The following is a 19500-nucleotide window of genomic DNA, read 5'->3' as shown; positions in this document are numbered from 1 at the left end:
ACAGAAACACTTTGTCATAAACTTGATGTGTGGAGTTTGAAAGATGTGGCTGTTTACCAGGCAGAGAGGCTCCAATAAAAGATGCCATCAAGGTGCATTTGGGAAGTTTTGGAACTAGGGTTTTTGGAGCTTAGCCCACACAAAGTCAGATACTTTGATACTTTTGTTACTTACAGTCGGAAATCGCGGCCTCTGATTATTTGATTTTATTCATTGTTTTTTATTTTTTTATTAAGTCTCTCACAAGTCTCTATTAGCCCAGAATTGCAGCCACTGTAACGGTCTGATAATGCTATGGATTTCAGATGTCTGCAGACATGGTGTGAGTTATAAAATTTAATTTTGAGATTTTGAAAAAGAATTGTATTGTTCAGAAATTACAGAAATTATAGAAATTACAGCAAGTTGATAGCTGATATCATAGCATGTTAATTTGTAAAATGGATGAATATGAGGCCTAGCCAGAGGTAATGAGCTGAGCAATGTCAATATAATAGTGAGTCTAATAAGGTTTATAGTTTTATGGTTTTCCCTTTTGTTTCTCAATTGTAATGTAAATAAAATAATTGTACGGGTAAAATTCAGCTATGAAGTTGTTGAGTATACATGCTTGACCATAAAACTGGGAAATAAACCATTTATTGAAACAGTGTATTTTATCTGAATTGTTCAGATGAGCAGCTTTTATTATGTGCACTTTAAGAAAAACTAGATTCATGTACGCGCATTGCCATAGAGACCACTTCTGTTAGGGTCTCTGCTGACTAAATGAAATATGGCAGAGTCGATAGGTTGTGGATTAGCAAACTATCACTACTGCTGGAAAACCAGCCAGTTGGGAGCAGCCATCAAACAATAGCAAACGGACGAGGTTAATCTGACCTATTGAAACAGTGAAACAGCGAAGCTAACGTTATTACTCACTTGTCCATTTTGCGACACAGTGAAAAACAAATTCATAACTGATAACACAAACCTGCAGCAAGCTCAGCTGTTGCTGACTTCAAACATACAGACAGGTATGGGCTGATTACCACTTACTTTGTGGTGTTTTATTCAAAAGGATGCCTTGTGTTTCAGATGTCTATCCTGATGTTCTCAGAATCAGGGAGCCTGTCAACCACTTTGGTAATGCCATGCCAGGCCCCCTTGGTGCACCTGTGGCACACTTGGGCATTGGTCATCAGAAAAAATGCATTATTGGGGCACCCAATAGCTCAGCTAGTTGTGTGTGCGTCCCATATACCAAGGCTGAGTCCTTACCGCAGCGGCCAGGGTTTGATTGTGACCCGCAGCCCTTTGCTACATATCAGCTCTCTGCCCTCTTTCTGTCAGGTTTTCGGCTGTACTATCAAATAAAGGCAAGAAAAAGCCCCAAAAATAATCTTAATGAAGAAAGAACACATTATTATAGGGGTGCATTAAAGGGGCACTTTGTTGTTTAAAACCTGGATACCTAAGTGACTGATGGATCACAATTCTCTGAAATTGGTCCAGTATTAAGCCAGATCGCTGCAGTCGGCCAGCCCAGTCTCATGGCAGTTCGTGAAATGGTCACGTTATTGAATCTATTGATTTGTGTACTGAACACGTTAATGTCGTTATTTTCGTGTGGTGAGCACAAATTTTAAAGTAATGTATTTCATTGGGAAGCATATTTCGTGATCACAGAACGATTACGGTAGCGAGTAGTATTGATAAGGCGAAAATCTGCGCAGGGAGGTTGGTCTGGGTGGTGGATGGGTCAAACAACACAGGACTGTCACCCCGGGGACCGGGGATCGCGCCCCGCGTGTTGCAGTTCCTTTCCGCGTTATTCTTCCTAACCACAACCGTCCCGTTGTTGTGGCCGGCGTGTGGCGTTTCATTTCCTCGTTGTTGCGTGCCACAGAGACTGCGGATCGCGTCCCTGTGTCCGGGGATTGCGCCCCGCGTGTGGTGGTCCGTCCCGTTGTTGTCGCCGGCATGTGGCGTTTCATTTCCCCGTTGTTGCGTCCCCCAGAGCAGCCCAGTGTCATGGCAGTTCGTGAAATGGTCACGTTCGAAAATTGTGACCTGTTCACGAAATAAACAAGAAAATCGTGACCTGTACACAAATTAATAAATCAAAATAACATGACCGTTTCACGAACTGGCGTGAGAACGGGTTGAGTCGGCAGTGCCGAAACAAGCTGCAATGTAAGTTATTGACCAATTGCGCGAGTTTACGTCCACAAAAAAGTGCTTGTTATGCCACCGACATGCTTAGATTATTATTCTAAGTGTCTGACAACATTATGGAAAGGATCCCTACAGAGATAGACCTTTTTGTTAAAGAGTAAAATTTAACATAACAAAACATCCCCTAAATTCACTTCTTTCATACCCTTTAATCACAGACTCAAGCTCAAGTTGTATATTTAACACATAGACATGGGATTGATAGTGATAGTCTCATCTCAGTCTGAAAAAGCAAATAAGTATTTGCCAACCAAATCTTCATATGGAATTAAAAGTAAAATACATTATATTCATAAGCTGTCATAACCTTCTCATCCAACAGTCTTATCTGTTGGATAGATGTGTGTATTTGTGTCGTCTGTAAAATGACTACGGCAACTTACTTTTTCCTCCTCTCTTTCATTTCCACACAGCATGTAGTGGTGGAAATATGGGTAGGTGTGCCTCCACTCAATGTCTGTGTTTGTCATGGTTGTCACCGTCCTTATGTTGGTTATTACAGTCACTGTCATGAGCATTAACAGTATGAGCACTAGCTGAGTTACCATACACATTTATGTTTTTGTTATCTGTTGAGTGTCAACCTGTTGGAAATAATGAAGAATTTAGATATGACTTTATCGAACTCTGTATTGAAAGATATGCAAGCTGATATAGGGGCATGCACTCCGTACATTTACACATACGCATGCACACACACACAGGCACACACACACCCCGTACACAAACCTAAGAACAACATTGGCCAGCTGTTTGAGGAGGTAACTGAGATAACACAAATTAAGCTGTTTGTTTGTGAGGTATTTTTAAAGATTTACATCTTTAGTAGCGTAGAGTATTGAGACATGGCCCAGGTTTTGGTCTCTACATGTAATCTGTTGACAATAAGGATTAACTGTAACCTTTTTTTTAATGTATTTTACATATATGTTAGAGATGCTACCCACAACACCCAACACAATTTTTTTTCTTTCATTTCGAGCGACAGTAGGTGTCTTTCATCCTAATCTATCCTGAATTATGAGATGATTGTGATGACATTATTTATATAAATGCAGCTTTATAAGAAAAATCTATTCAGTGTTTGTTTTTTTTTCTAACAGTTGTAATGAGACATGTTGATGCTTTTGTTGTTTTTGATGTTTGATGCAAAACAGACTAAACTAACCACGGACACTTGACTGTCCTGCTATTATTACAGACATGTGAACTAAACACAGACACTTGACTATCCTGATGTTATAACAGACATGTTAACTAACTACAGACACTCAGCTGTCCTACTGTTATTACAGACATGTGAACTAACCACAGGCGCTCTGCTGTCCTGCTGTTATTACAGACATGCAAATACACTCATTTGCTTTCTTGCAAGAGTTGTCTATATGCTATGCTATATGTTGTGTAAATATGAAGCTAGAGCCAGAAGTTTGGTTAGCCATGCATATATATTTACAAACACACACACACACACACACACACACACACACACACACACACACACACACACACACACACACACACAAAGACATTGTTATACACATTTATAGATGTTGTTTTTTATAGACCTAGGCATTTGTCACCAGCACAGACTCTCCACACAAAAGTGTCATAGCTATTCTAAATAGCTACATTCGCATCGGGGCTGATCTGTTTGCATGTCTCTTGATGAGGTATTGTACAAATGGATGGCACATACAGTTTCTGGGGGGCAAGCTATAACTCGGCAAGCTAGTCTGCATTCCATAACTGCTGTTTACACACATTCATTAATATGTGTGTGACACTCTGTGAGGCCTACACTGCACCGTATGTTCCCTCAGAGCAGTGCAGAAGGACTGCAGTGCAGAGGAGACATTAGGTACAGGCACAGGCGTATGTTGGTTGTGTAGGAGCTATTTCTGCAAAGAAGACAAATGGAAGAAAGGACTCCAGTTACATACAGTCTTTTAGCGGTGCAGAGTCCTAATGCAATACTTTGTTGTCTCTGTGTAGATTTGCAGCACCATGAGTCCTAAGAGAAGAAGGGACAAGGAGCAAAATGGTTTATAGAAAATGTGGATTTATTTTGACACATTTTTCATTACTTTTGCAGGTTTATTCAAGTAGTAGTTTAAAATGCAGTGGTTTGGGAAGCAGAGACGTGTGATTGGTCAGACCGTTTACCTGTGAATGGTGAGCGTTTGATTTGATGCACCAGAGGAGGCACTCTAAACACAAAGCATCAATAGTGCACCCGATCAGGTTCAATTAACTGTGGAGTCCCAAATCATAATCCTGATTGTTATTTCATTAGGTAGCCCAGATGATGGAAATTATACTATCAGCTAGGGATGTTAATATGACAGTGATAGATTGATGTTTTAACTACACAGAGTATATAGTAAAAATACTAAGATGAAGTGATAGATGACATTACAGTTAAGCTTACATACTTTATTGTATTGTATTTGTAGTGTGTAGACTCTCAGGTAACATTTTTCCTACAACTTTACAAATAAAGCATTGTTGTACAATGAAATGATACAGCTGACCTCTCCCTCTCCCTTCCTGTCTGCATCTGTTTGTTGATCTTTCTGTTTATACTGTTTATTGATATCTCTGTTTAACTGTTTCTCACTGTTGTTTTCTCTCAGTGACTTTCTGTCTTTTTTAACTCTGCTATTTTTCTCTCTCCCTTATGTCGATGTGTCCCTGTCAGACGGCCCAGGGAGGCGGCCATCGCACCTTACTGTACGGGCACGCTGTCCTGCTGCGACACTCCTACAGTGGAATGGTCAGTTAACATGCACGCACACACACACACACACACACACACACACACACACACACACACACACACACACACACACACACACACACGCGTACCACAATAAGAACTTTATCTAAAATAACTATGGGTTTGCTATGTTGTTAAAGGACCTTTCTGTCATGTTTATGGGTTTGTTTGTTTTTCATTTAATGCAGATAATTAAAATATACCTGTCAACAACTCAGACAAAACTGTCTGATTTCCCATTCTGACAGGAACAATATTCCAGGGCGTGATGGATAATGAAATATTTGCGCTGCTCTTCTGTGACTCATTTATTATTATAGACGGCATTCAAGCAATTGCAAGTAAGACCTTGTAAGGTAAAATCATAAAAATACAATTCTTGGATTTGAGATTATTATTGATATAAGTAATGTTAAATGATTAGTTTCTCAAATGGTTCTGAATTCCTATTAGGCCCTCACAGTCTGAAGGTGGGTTGTGGGTTGATATTGTTAATTACACGTAGTCCACTATACATAAAATAATTTATATGTCGGCAGACCAACCAAGACAGGATCATTGAAATGTATATAATTTATTATTATTAATTTAAATAATCATTGAAAATAATAAAATCATGAAATAATGATTGAAGTTTTGAAACTGAAATAGCCCGTTTGATGAGCTTGCAAGGTACTGCTCTTGTAATGTTTTTTTTCTTCTGTTTCCTTCAACGTCTGGGTTGCCAAACAGGACCATTATTTTGACATGACATTTAGCAAAGATCTTTTTCTACTCGTTCCATTGTCTCAGAGAACTCAAACTGCACGCTGAACTGGTGGAACTTTCACAGGAAACAATGATCTTTCTGTGCAACAACTTTAAAATAGATACTCTTTTTCTCTGGGCCAGACTTTATAGCAGAAGTGTTGAGTGAGCTGAAAAAAAGAGTGTGTAACTGGGGCTGTAATTATTACTGGGGTAGGGGTCGAGAATCACACCAGACACTCTCCAGACAAGAGAAATCAATCCCATCAAATGGGGCATTATAGAACTATTGTTCTGTAGTTGGAAGATGATCTAGTTCAGGGGTTTTCAACGTCTTTTAGGCCAGGGACCCCTAAGCTGAACGAGAGACCGAGTAGGGACCCCCTACCGCATATATTGTATACAATTCAATTCAATTTTTATTTATAGTATCAAATCATAACAAGAGTTATCTCGAGACACTTTACAGATAGAGTAGGTCTAGACCAAACTCTGTACTTTACGAAGCCCCAACTATTACAGCGGTTGCCTCAAGAGCAAGCATTAGCAGTAGCTATTGCGACAGTGGCAAGGAAAAACTCCCTTTTTTGTTAGGAAGAAACCTCGGACAGACCCAGACTCTTGGTAGGCGGTGTCTGACGGCACCAGTTGGGGGAGTGGTGAATGGTGGCAATAATAGTCATAATAAAGATAGTGAAACAGTGATCACAATGGTAGTCATAGTAGGGCACAGCAGGGCGTTACGGGGTGTAGTGTGGCACAGCAGCCTGGGTGGACGCGGTTGGACGCGGCAGGACGCAGTCGGACACTGCGGGGAATCGCGGAGCGTAGCAAGGTGTAGTAGGTCCATAGCGTCAGCTGCACCCAGGACCCCGGTGTAGGTGCCACCCAATTCCAAGGCGATGTTCTGGGTGAAGAAGAAGCAAAGGGACTCCGGGGAGAAAACTCCCCAGAGCTAGGTTAGTAACAGGCATTTCTGGGACTAAGATGCACACAAAAGGAGACAAGTGAAAAGAGAGAAGAGGGAGCGGCTCATTGTGTCCTTGGAAGGAGCTTCCCACAGCAGTCTAGAGTTATAATAGCATAACTAAGAGAGGCAGGCTAAAGAGAGGGGCCCTGGACCGGGCTCGTACTCTCCCCTGCCGGAACGGGCTTGTACTTCCTGCCTCCCTCTACTCTACTCTACTATGCTGCAACTCCTCACTCCCTAACTATAAGCTTTATCAAAGATGATGGTTTTCAGTTTATTCTTAAATGTGGCGACGGTGTCAGCCCCCCGAACCCAAGTTGGGAGCTGGTTCCACAGGAGAGGAGCCTGGTAGCTGAAGGCTCTGGCTCCCATTCTACTTTTAGAGACTCTAGGAACCACAAGTAGCTCTGAGTTCTGGGAGCGCAGTGCTCTAGTGGGACAATAAGGTACTAAGAGCTCTTCTATGTATGATGGTGCTTGACCATTTAGTGCTTTGTAGGTCAGGAGAAGGATTTTAAATTCAATCCTGGATTTTACAGGAAGCCAATGCAGAGAAGCTAATACAGGAGAAATGTGATCTCTTTTGTTAGTTCTTGTCAGAACACGTGCTGCAGCATTCTGGATCAGCTGGAGGGTCTTGAGGGACTTATTTGAGCAGCCTGATAGTAAAGAATTACAGTAGTCCAGCCGGGAAGTTACGAATGCATGGACTAGTTTTTCAGCATCGTTTTGAGACAGGATGTTCCTGATTTTGGCAATGTTACGAAGATGGAAAAAGGCTGTTCTTGAGGTTTGTTTTAAGTGGGCGTTAAAGGATAGATCCTGGTCAAAAATGACTCCTAGATTTCTGACAGTAGTGCTGGAGGCCAGGGCAATACCATCTAGGGTAGTTATATATTTAGATAATGAAGTTCGGTGGTGCTTGGGTCCCAGCACAATAACTTCCGTTTTGTTTGAGTTTAACATCAGAAAATTGTGGGTCATCCAGGATTTTATATCTTTAATGCACGCTTGAAGTTTAGCTAACTGACCGCTTTCGTCTGGCTTGATTGACAGATATAATTGGGTGTTGTCTGCGTAACAGTGAAAGTTAATTGAGTGTTTCCTAATAATATTGCCTAGAGGAAGCATATATAAAGAGAATAGAATTGGTCCAAGCACTGAGCCTTGAGGAACGCCATGGCTAACTTTAGCGTATTTGGATAGTTTATCGTTAATATTAACAAATTGGGATCGCTCAGAAAAATAGGACTTAAACCAGCTTAGTGCGATTCCTTTAATGCCAACTAAATGTTCCAGTCTCTGTAAGAGGATGGTATGGTCAATAGTGTCGAATGCAGCACTAAGATCTAATAAGACAAGTATGGAGACAAGTCCTTTGTCAGCAGCAGTTAGAAGGTCGTTAGTGATTTTCACCAGTGCCGTCTCTGTGCTATGATGCTTTCTAAATCCTGACTGAAAGTCTTCAAATAGACTATTTCTATGCAGAAAGTCACACAATTGATTAGCGACTACCTTCTCAAGGATTTTGGAGAGAAACGGGAGGTTAGATATAGGTCTATAGTTGGCTAAGACCTCAGGGTCGAGGGTGGGTTTTTTCAGAATAGGTTTTATCACAGCTACTTTAAAAGACTGCGGTACGTGACCCGTTAATAAGGACATATTGATCGTATCTAGTAATGTGGTATTGACCACGGGTAGTGCTTCTTTAAGTAGCCTCGTTGGAATGGGGTCTAAGAGACAGGTAGTTGGCTTAGCTGAAGAGACCCTTAACATTAATTGTTGGAGGTCTAAAGGATAAAAGCCGTCTAAATAAGTATCAGGTCTTATCGTTCTCTCTAGCCCTCCTGCGCCCAATGGTGAGCCGTTAGAAGCTGTGGGCAGAAGGTGATGAATTTTTTCTCTAATTGTTATAATTTTATCATTAAAAAAGGTCATGAAGTCATCACTGCTCAGAGCTATAGGAATAGATGGCTCAACAGAGCTATGACTCTTTGTCAGCCTGGCTACAGTGCTGAAAAGAAACCTTGGGTTGTTCTTATTTTCTTCTATTAGTACTGAGTAATAGTCTGATCTGGCATTTCTGAGGGCCCTCCTATAATTTTTTAGACTATCTTGCCAATCCACACGAGATTCTTCCAGTTTGGTGGAACGCCATTTACTTTCAAGTTTTCGTGAGATTTGTTTTAATTTGCGAGTTTGGGAGTTATACCAAGGTGCTAGTTTCCTTTCCTTCATCATCTTCTTTTTGATAGGAGCATCCAAGTCTAAAGTAGTCCGTAGGCAGGCCGTAGCAGCGTCTACAAAGTTATCAAGTTGGGAGGGACTAGAGTTAACATAACAGTCCTCTGTTATATTAAGGTATGACATTGAGTTAAGTGCTGTTGGAATATCTTCCTTAAATTTAGCTATAGCACTGCCAGATAAGCATCTAGTGTAGAAACTTTTATTTAATTTCGTATAATCTGGTAGTAGGAATTCGAAAGTTATTAAAAAATGGTCTGATAATAAGGGATTCTGCGGAAATACTATTAAATCGTCAATTTTGATGCCATATTCTAGCACAAGGTCGAGGGTGTGGTTAAAACAGTGCGTGGCCTTATGCACCCTCTGACTGAAACCAATAGAATCTAGCAGTGAATTGAAAGCAGTACTAAGGCTATTGCTGTCAACGTCCACATGGATATTAAAATCACCTACAATAAGTACTTTGGTCTGATTGAAGGACTACGCATGATAAAAACTCTGAGAATTCAGATAAAAACTCAGAATATGGACCTGGTGCTTGGTAAACAACAACAAATATAATAGGCTGTACTGTTTTCCATGTTGGGTGTTGAAGATTAAGAACAAGGCTTTCAAACGAGTTATAATTTAGTTTAGGTTTAGGATTAATTAACAGGCTCGAGTCAAATATGGCTGCAACTCCCCCTCCTCGGCCTGAGCCTCGTGGAATTTGGGTATTATTATGACTGGGAGGAGTGGCTTCATTTAAACTAACATATTCGTCCAGCCAGGTTTCGGTGAGGCAGAATAAATCAATGTGGTTATCTGATATCAATTCGTTTACCAATAATGCTTTCGATGACAGAGATCTAATATTTAATAGTCCACATTTGATTTTCCTATTCTGTTCTATCGTTGCAGTGGTTGTTTTAATTCCAATTAGGTTGTTTAGTATAGCACCTCTTTTGTTAGTGTTTTGTTTAAACGGTCTCAGTCGGGGGACAGACACGGTGGTTATGGGATTATGAATGGGTGATTGCTCTGAAGGGAGCACAGAGGGGCGTGTAGCGCTGTATCTCTGATTATTGACTTTGGGAGAGTGTGTCTGGTCAGTGTGCTTGTGGGAGTGTTTACGGGATGTAAACAGTCAATCAGAGGTCTGGGTATGCAGGGCGTGGTGCAAATTTCCACGTAGCATCTGGCTTCCGCGTGTATTGGGATGAATCCCATCCCTGCTGAACAGGGAGCCACGTTCCCAAAACAGATTGAAGTTGTCAATAAAACCTATCTTGTGAATGCTGCATGTGAGCTGGAGTCAGGTGTTAAGGGAGAGTAGTCTACTAAAGAGGCGTGATCCGCGACCTAGAGATGGAAGTGGGCCCGAAATAAAAACCGACTTCCCAGTGCTTTTTAAAGCCTCAATGAGAGTGGTAAAGTCTCGCCTTGTGCGCTCACACTCCTGAATCCGAGTGGACATGTCGTTATGTCCACAATGGACTACGATGCGTTTCATTGATCGGAAATGAGGGTATCAGGTCCATAACTTTAGCCAGGATGTCTGCAACTTTGGCTCCGGGAAAACAGTGTGTGACAGCATTATGAAACCGTAGGTCTCTAGTGATGGAGTCCCCAATAATTACTGTGGTTAGGGGGAAGAGCGGACGAGGAGTGGGGGGGTGTGGATAGCCGGTGACGGGAGCAAAACAGTCAGTGTCGGTTTCAGATGGGCAGGGAAAAGAAGAGGAAGATTGCTTACCGTTCGGTTGTGGAGATTGTTTTTGAGGAACGTTGTCATTTGGCCGATCCAGGCAGTGTAGGCCACCGGACCGTCTGACTACCGCATCCCTCAGAAGCTTTCGCCGCGCGGTAGCAATCGTCTTCCGTGACGACGGCTGGTCAGTCTGCTTTGAAGCGGGGCGAGCCCGGTGAGCCGCACTGGCCACCACCGGCTCCGACTCCGACAAGGCATTGAAGCGGTTGGAGAGGCTGAGGGCAGGAGGCGATGGAGCCCTACCCGAGGCTCTCTTTCGGCCGCAAACCACCTCAGTCCAGGGTGGCTTGATAACCGGTGTCGAGCAGGACGATGGGCGTGGGCAGGCAGCTGGGTCCCATGGCGCGGTATCCTGGAAGGCCGCCGAGTTGCATGAGTTGCATATTAAAACTGTGCAGGATGGATGAAAAGAAATGGATGTTATTTATGCATCATGTTTTAATGCTAAACATACATCTGTTTTACATCAATTTTGTTTTCACAAATAGGCCAATTTATCTTTGCTATTAACATTTTGCATTCATATTAATGTATATTTTCAGACTTATTTCAAATTTTTTTTTTACGTAATTTGGCAGCCCCTCTGCATTAACTCTGAGGACCCCCTACGGGTCCTGGACCCCCTGTTAAAGATCTCTGATCTAGTGAGATGAATTGATGAAATGAATTGTGTTTCTCTGTTTAGTACCTGTGCTGTTTGTCCACCTCCCGCTCATCCACAGACAAACTGGCTTTTGATGTTGGACTGCAGGAAGATACCACAGGTAACGCATGTCTTTCATTGACCGGGGCTTTCTATTATAGTTTGATTTATTTAAAAAATAAACAAAAAAACATCAGTATCCCACAGGTTTGATAAACTTTTGCTGTCTAGTTATATTTGCAGAACTGTATCTTCAAAGCTGCACTCATTTTCTCAGAATATGTGTAGTATATCACTTGAAGTGATGAATACACAGAGAATTATCACCTACTCTGCAGTGCCTATCTGCTCTACGGAACTTTTTAGCATCTTTCTGGTTTTACAGCCCAGACCTTTACTGTTTCGGTTCAGTCTCAGAACTCTCATCAACCAAAGGCTGCTGTTTTTAGTGAAACGCTGTAGAAACCCACTGTACACTACCTGCCCTGCAACAAACAGCAGGCAGACACAGTTAGAGACTATCTGGTGAACATAGAACATAGTGGAGCATTTAGCAGCCAAAAAAGACAGATATTTGTTTCAGCACTTGGCGAAGAGCAAAAGAAAGGTAAAAGTGTGTGAATATATAAACTGTTTGCTAGGGGTGGGAATCACCAGAGGCCTCACGATACGATATCATCACGATACTTGTGTCACAATACGATATTATTGCGATTTTAAACATATTGCAATATTCTGCGATATATTGCAATTTATTACCTTTTTTCCCAAATTCAAATTTTTCCCAATTTCAAATGATGTCCCCAAAAGGAAACTTTGTCAATATGTGTTTGATCTAAAAAGATACATTTCTCTGTTTGTTCATCTCACTTCAATTTTATTGCTGCGAAATGGGATTGTCAAGCAGACAAACTGACCAACCATATATAATAAAAGATCCATACTTGGCGTCTGTGGATCGATACAGTATTGCCACAGAAAATATCGCGATACTATGCTGTATCGATTTTTCCCTCACCCCTACTGTTTGCTAAAGCATCAGCTATATCAACTTTATAACCCATATATGTCGAAGGCATGTGGGCTGTTTTTGTCCAAAGATATTAAATAATAGGGTTGGGATTCACCAGAGGCCCCACCATACAATATTATCACCATACTTATGTCACGATACAATAATATTGCGATTTTAAACATATTGCAATATTCTGCGATATTATTGCAATTTATATACCTTTTTTCCCAACTTTAAATTATGTCCCCAAAGGAAAACTTGTATCTTCACGCCGACGGTCACCGCTGCTGACCTCACCAGATGAAAAAAATTCAACTGCACCATCTAGTGGATTGAAATAGCAATTGATTTTTCTTCTAGTACCAAAAAGTTTCTCATGTGCAATTTATTTAATAAAAGATCGATGCTTGGTGTCCGTGTATCGATAGAGGATTGCCAAGGAACATATTGCGATACTATGCTATATCGACCCCATCCCTATTAAATATCAGCTGAATTTTAATTTTGAGGACATTTCACTCAGCGTATACAACTTCAATGAAAAGCTTGAACAAGCTGATAGAGAATATATATATTATACTGTCAGACAAGGATTTTTTCCAACCATAAAGCTCTTTAAGGGGAAAATAATAAGAAAAAAAACTATTTTCCATGAGCTCTTATTACCAAGGGATGAATCATTGTTTAAATTACATCAAAGAACACAATACTCTTTCATTTGGAGAAAGATTGTTTCAAAGAGCTGATAAAAATAATCATGTCAGATCTTCAGCAATCAAATCAAGCTAACTCCCATTGGACCCCGGTTAGCCTGCTTACATTATCTCTGAGCTGGCTTTGTCAAATGGCTTCAAGCAGCACTTTGCTTTCACTATCTCCACCTCATTTATGGAATGCAACTCTGGGCTGCTTTTGTAAAAACAGCATAAAACAAAATGTATTTGAGTTCTGAGTTTAAAGTCAGAATTATGATTTTTTTTTACTTAAAAAAAAAGAACAACCTCAGAATTCTGACTTTAAACTCAGATTTTTAAACTCAGAATTATGATTTTATCCCCAAAATCTGAGTTTAAAGTCATTATTCTTTAAACTCAGATCTCAAATGCTTTTTTTTTTATTTTTTATAAATGGCCCTAATCCACTGTCGTATGATAATCATGGCTGTATAATAAGAGGTTATTATACTGTCAGTGTGCTGCCTAGTGGACATTGTAGCCACCTAGTGGTGGTTTTGTGTATAGCTTTTGGTTCTGTCCCTTGAGCTTGCTGTAGTTTTTTCTGTTTGTTCAGCGCTTGCAAGACCGCAGATGAGAAAGCATGCTGAATCACCATTTCTTTTAATTACACCTTGGAAAATACATGCATGTAAGTTCATTTGTTTGTTTCTTTGTACTTTTTTGTGTGTTATTTAGCCAAATTATGTAAATGCGTGTCTAATAGCCTAATTAAAAACCAGCTAATTGTTAAAAGGCTAAAGCTAAATAGCAACATGCTAATCACACACATGGTGATTTTGCTAGCTGCATGGAATCTGCGCAGACTGTTTTTTTTTTTTGTTTTTTTTACTGTTTGCTCTTGTGTATTTTATTATTTTATTGTTTTATGTTGTGATTATATGATTATATTTAAAGATTGTTACATCTCCATTTTCTGTATTTTTAGTTTTAGTCTTTTTTTCCGATGTGTCAATTAACATCTTCAGCTTTACATCAGCTCTGTGTTCTTTGGGAAGACTCGTAGCTATCTAAACTAGCCAGCCAGTTACACCTAGGGAGGGCAGAATAGTCCGGTTATTTCTATCTGTGTCAAACAGACACAATGTGACTCCTAACCTGCTGCTTTTCCATTGTGGCTTCCACTTTCACAAAGTCGGAACAATAAGCCACTGAAAAGTTCAGTACACGGGCAATTGCCCTGTTCTTGTTCTTGACCTGCTTCTGTTAAAATGGTGCAAATTAGAGTACAAGTAGAACAGCTGCAGCACAAATGTAGACTACCAAAGTAGTACACAGGCTGAGGTGATAGGTAGAATTACAGGACTGTATGTCCCTACGTGAGTCTGAGTCGTGTGTGTGTGTGTGTGTGTGTGTGTGTAGGCGAGGCATGTTGGTGGACCATCCACCCCGCATCAAAGCAGCGGTCAGAGGGTGAGAAGGTTAGAGTGGGAGATGATCTCATCCTGGTCAGCGTCTCCTCGGAAAGATATCTGGTCAGTATTGCTGTTTCTTCGTTTTTTCCTTCATTCTCTTTTCTTTTTCTGTTTCTTCCTTATTCGCTCCTTAAACTTCATTCCTTCCTTATTAAGACTGTCGTACCATGAACAATAAAATGAAAATGAATAAAACTTGGTAAAGGAAAAAAGCTTAAGGTAACTAATCATACACAGCAGCTAATGGGATATTCACACATATATGCACTTATGGATGAACAATGGATGAACATCATAGTATACATATATACACCATATATACCACACTCAGAGCTACATTAGAGCCTCCTCTATATTGGTGCCTCTCCGTAGACCTTTGGTTTATGGACCAAATCCATCATTAGACACATCCTTTTCCTTCAGGATTTAGATTGGTCTCAATCCACACAATCATATACTAAACTGCAAGTGATATATTGTGATATTATAGCAACCATCTAAAGTCCTAATGTTCCCCTAAAAAATTGGCCACAATTGCTACAGTTTTGTTACATTAATCCAAGAGTAGGCGTGATGTCATAACCTGCAGCCTACATTTGCAAAGGTTATTAGCTCTAAAACCTGAGCAGACCTCTCTAGGGCTGGGTTTAAAAATAATTTCATTTAAACTACCAAAATGGATTCATCACCTAAGATCTAATTACCCATTGGTACCAACTATGTAATGCTAGCTTATAGGGAAGGAGGTTAAAGTAAAGTTAGGCTACATATTGGCGAGGGAAAAACTGGCGTGGCCATTTTCAAAGGGGTCCCTCTGTCACCTCCAGATATCTGAATGAAATGTCACTCAGTACTCGCTGGCTGTAGAGTCTGTAGAGCTAAACTTTATTGCCTGTTCATGTTAAATAAAAAGTACATTAATGTAACTGCTTTGGCGTCAGTTCCATATGTAAACATTGATACTTTTAGGAATGCAGCAGGTTAGAGGGAACCTTGTACAGTTGTAGAATCTCTTTCATATCCAAGCTAAATTGGTATTGTAACTGAAATGTTCCTAACCTAATTGATATCGAATAAGGAATAAAATCAAATTGGGAATAAAATTGATTTGGGACCTTGTGAATCGGAATCAAATTGATTCGGAAAATCATTGACGCTACCCAGCCCTAGACTTCAGGCAGTTTAGCTGCATACAGTATCTGTACATATGCCTGCTTGTGCCTGTTTACATATCCTAGAGTCTGTTCCTCCCTTTTTTCCCCTGACTGTCCCATCTTTTGATCACTTTTTGTATGGATTGCAAAACATTGGAAGACTGTAAGCACTGCTGACCACGTACTGACTGAATATATCAGATCAAATCAATGGTCTGATGCACTGGGAGCACAGCGCGCTCTCTGGTGACCAGGCCTGCCTTTCTGAATCGCCAAATTTAGGACTCCGATTGAGGGGCATCCTGTGTTTGTGTGTATCTCAGTCTGGTTTGTCTGTAATTTATTTATTTTCACGTGGCTGTTATGTCTCTCTCCCTGCAGCATCTGTCCTACGGTAATGGCAGTCTCCATGTAGATGCAGCCTTTCAGCAGACACTATGGAGTGTGGCTCCCATCTGTTCTGGCAGTGAAGTAGCACAAGGTACACCTGTCTGTGTTTCATCGTTCTCTCTCTCTTTCTTTATTTCTTGCTTGCTTGCTGCTTGTTGTGTGCTTTTTGCTATCTTACCTTCTTGGTTTTGTACATTCTTTTATTGTGGCTTCTTATTTTTGCACAAATTTACTTGTGAAGTTGTGTTAAAAAAAATCTGGACACATTGGATGCACTATGTTTACACATGTAATGATATTCAGAAGGTAACGGTTGATCCACTAGTGTTTTCATGTAAAGTTAGAACTAACAGTACAGTGAAAAATCTGGTTAGCAGCGCTATATGTCTATCAACATTACCCTAAAAAAATTAAGCGTTTTAAGTCTGAATATTAGGTTTTTAAAGTATACTAAATGTAGTAACTTTTCCAGTGTGAACACACTGCAGAGTTAAAACCAGTTTGTTTAGTTTTAATATGTTGTATTGAAATGGGAGTCTGCAACTTTCTCTGGTTGCTGTCTGTTGTAGTCTGTAATTCCCAAAATGCTTAGTGACATCATTTGAAGACACAGGTGTTCTTCATTTGGGCAGTCAGCTCTACTCGGGCATGTTTAATCTCAAAACGGTGTGAACCGTTTTGCAACATTTTTTCTGGTTGAACGACATGTTTCCTCAGAACGTTGTGGAACGTGTGCAACGGGCTTTAAGCTATGTTTTCTCTCGTATGGTGGGTGTGTCTCTCGTTTATTGGCTGTGTCCCAGGTGTTACCCAATCAGCAGAGACGTGTCTGTAAACTCGTGGTAATGAAAAGGCAGAGCGCTTGCGCACACAACAGGGTGTTCAACGCACCCCCGTTTCAGTTCAAAAAAACGTGTTGCTACGTTTTGTTGGGGCTGAACGTGGCCCTGGTCTTTATACATCTGAACAGGTGGGTTTCAGAAGTGCTAATCCATGTCATTGAAACCATAGCTGCATCTCATAACCCTTATTTGATAGCTCCTCGGCTGAACCGGAAGTTGTTCTATCCCTCATCGGTGAAGCCTCAAAGCTCTTATTTCTGCCCCGAGGAGCGAGCATCGAGGCGGAATCAACGAGGAGCTATAGGCGAGGAAACAGAGAGCAGCCTTCCCGGAAGCCTTGCAGCTGAAGGAGTTGCTAACTCCGCCCATACAGCTGACAAATTCATGAACGCTTCAGAGGAAAGGAGGTCTCATCCCTCTAAAACACATTTGCTCTCCTCCCATGATTTCCTCGCGTCTCTCCCGTGCCTTCTCGGTGGGAGGGACTAAGACGAGGAAGGGAGGCAAGTGGAGGGGTCGAGGAGGCAATTTAAGCGACATGAGGGGGAACCCCCCCCCCCCACACACACACACACACACACACACACACACACACACACGTCAGCACAGTCAAGTTCATCAGAAGGTGCAAAAGAGTTTTTAAATTAGTAGGCAAAGTAACGTATGTACTAATTCTGGTGCTTTCATGCAAACCTGACTGTCCTTTCCTCTGTAGGATGATTTATGTGTTGAGATCTGTTCTTTCTGTCCTACTCCCTTCCTTTCTCCAATGTCATACCCCCTTTTCTCCCTTTCTGCTCTCTTTTTTGCAGGTTTCCTGATAGGTGGGGACGTCCTGCGCCTCCTTCACGGTCACATGGACGAATGTTTAACTGTTCCATCTGGGGAGCATGGGGATGAACAGAGGAGGTAATGTGCACTGATAATTTCAACTGGACTGGTATATGGGCTCAATATTGTCATTTATTTAACAAAATGTATCTCCTCTGGTTTTATATGAAGTAGTTTACCTGCATGGATTCAGTGTAGACATCGAGATGGGAGTTTAAAACACTGCTGTTCTACAAAATAAAGCTATCTAATAACATTTTCTTTCTTTTATTTCTTTCTTTCTTATTTCTTTTTCTTCATTTCTTTTTTTATTCATATGTGACCGACATCACGTTCTTTGTCTAACTAAACTTTACTTAAAGTGGCTATATGTAACTTTTAAATGTTTCTGAAACTGTGTAACTTTTCATCTGATGATCATAAATGACCTGTTAGAGCAAAGAAGACTATCAGTGAAAAGAATGCTATTTTTATTACGGGATTGTAAATGATTCATAACCATCCCCGAATTGGCCCTCAGGTATGTAATATGTCTATTTTAATTCATAAAATAACTTTACAATGCGCAATGTGATTGTACGTCAGTAGCCGACATTAAATGACGTCCCTCTTTCATTTAGCGTTTCATGAAATGCGCTATATTAATCTAAGTTATTACTATGTTGGTTGCTACAACACAGTGACAGTGATACCAGGTTTAGCTCCCGAGACATCCAGAGTAAGCTAAGTTACCGTATGTAACACTGGAAATGCAACGATGCATCTGTAATTTATTCTTTTATTGTAAATGAATGATTTTCTGTCTGAGCAAAATATTCATCCCAACTATTTGACCTCCCTATAACACTAACTCAGTAATCTACAGTGGGCAACACAGCACAGTAAAGATAACAGCAAGTGTGGTAAAAACACTACCACTTTAGTCCAAAGGGGTCGCTAGAATCAACACTAACTGAAAGTTACATATAGCCAATGTTGGGAAGGATACTTTTCAACTGCATACTACAAAAATCTAACCGCAGTCTAAGCTACCACGAGCTAATTTTAGCTAACGTTAGCTAGCATGTCAAACGGGGCTAGTCAGTCTTTCAACGGCTCTGGGGCTAGTAAATCAGCACGTAGGAGAATGTAAAGTCACACGTCAACTATAACATAGCAAGGTGACCAGTAAAATTACAGCAGACGACTACCCTTGGCTAATTAAAAAATATAATTTACTTTGAGATGCTTCTTCAGGTTGGAGGAGTAATTTGGACGCTGAAAGGAGGTTGGTTGCTGGCAAGAGGATGTTGCACTGCACAGTTATATTTCGTTCTCCCTGTTCTTTCTTTAATGTGAAATGCTGTTTGAATTTCCAAGATAGAAACCATTCCTGCCCTGGCTCTGTTGGGCCGGTTCCGGCTCCATCTCTCTATCAGTGATCACGCATTTTTTCGTTTTCATATTGTGGCTTCTGGGAAATGCATGGAGTTACCTTAATTTATTTAGAGAGTGAATAAACTTGTGAAACAGAAGTATCGTCATGTAATCCATTGATTTCAACAATGTAACTGTATTTTAAATACCAACTATTTAAATTGTAACTGTAACAAAATACAGTTACTCATAATTTGTATTCTGAATACGTATTCTGTTATTCCCCAACACTGCATATAGCCACTTTTAAGCTCATGAATTAATTGTGTTAATTCCTGCCGTCCTCCTTCTGGCTTTCCATTATAAAATCCCCCTTTCATGTATAATTCACTTCCTTTTAATAAAAA

At 40.6% G+C, this 19500-nt stretch overlaps 1 protein-coding gene across 10 annotated transcripts in view; it reads left to right on the top strand.

Annotated features, from left to right (window-relative positions):
* ryr2a (ryanodine receptor 2a (cardiac)) overlaps positions 1-19500 on the top strand; it is a 239497-nt gene that overhangs the window by 66182 nt on the left and 153815 nt on the right. For 5 of the 10 annotated variants that reach the window (XM_035997758.1, XM_035997753.1, XM_035997754.1 and 2 more), the window contains exons 4-9: positions 2634-2654; positions 4922-4996; positions 11399-11477; positions 14468-14580; positions 16056-16155; positions 17719-17815. In XM_035997758.1, the coding sequence (XP_035853651.1) occupies positions 2634-2654; positions 4922-4996; positions 11399-11477; positions 14468-14580; positions 16056-16155; positions 17719-17815 (485 nt within the window). Of the gene's footprint in view, positions 1-2633; positions 2655-4921; positions 4997-11398; positions 11478-13632; positions 13737-14467; positions 14581-16055; positions 16156-17718; positions 17816-19500 lie in introns of those variants that run through there. The other 5 variants (XM_031323968.2, XM_031323970.2, XM_031323967.2 and 2 more) reach the window with 3 other exon arrangements.

The sequence above is a fragment of the Sander lucioperca genome, chromosome 22 (assembly GCF_008315115.2).
Source record: "Sander lucioperca isolate FBNREF2018 chromosome 22, SLUC_FBN_1.2, whole genome shotgun sequence".
In the NCBI taxonomy this organism is placed as follows: Eukaryota; Metazoa; Chordata; class Actinopteri; order Perciformes; family Percidae; genus Sander; species Sander lucioperca.
The sequence above is the reverse complement of the archived record's forward strand: the minus strand, read 5'-3'. Positions and strand labels throughout refer to the sequence as shown.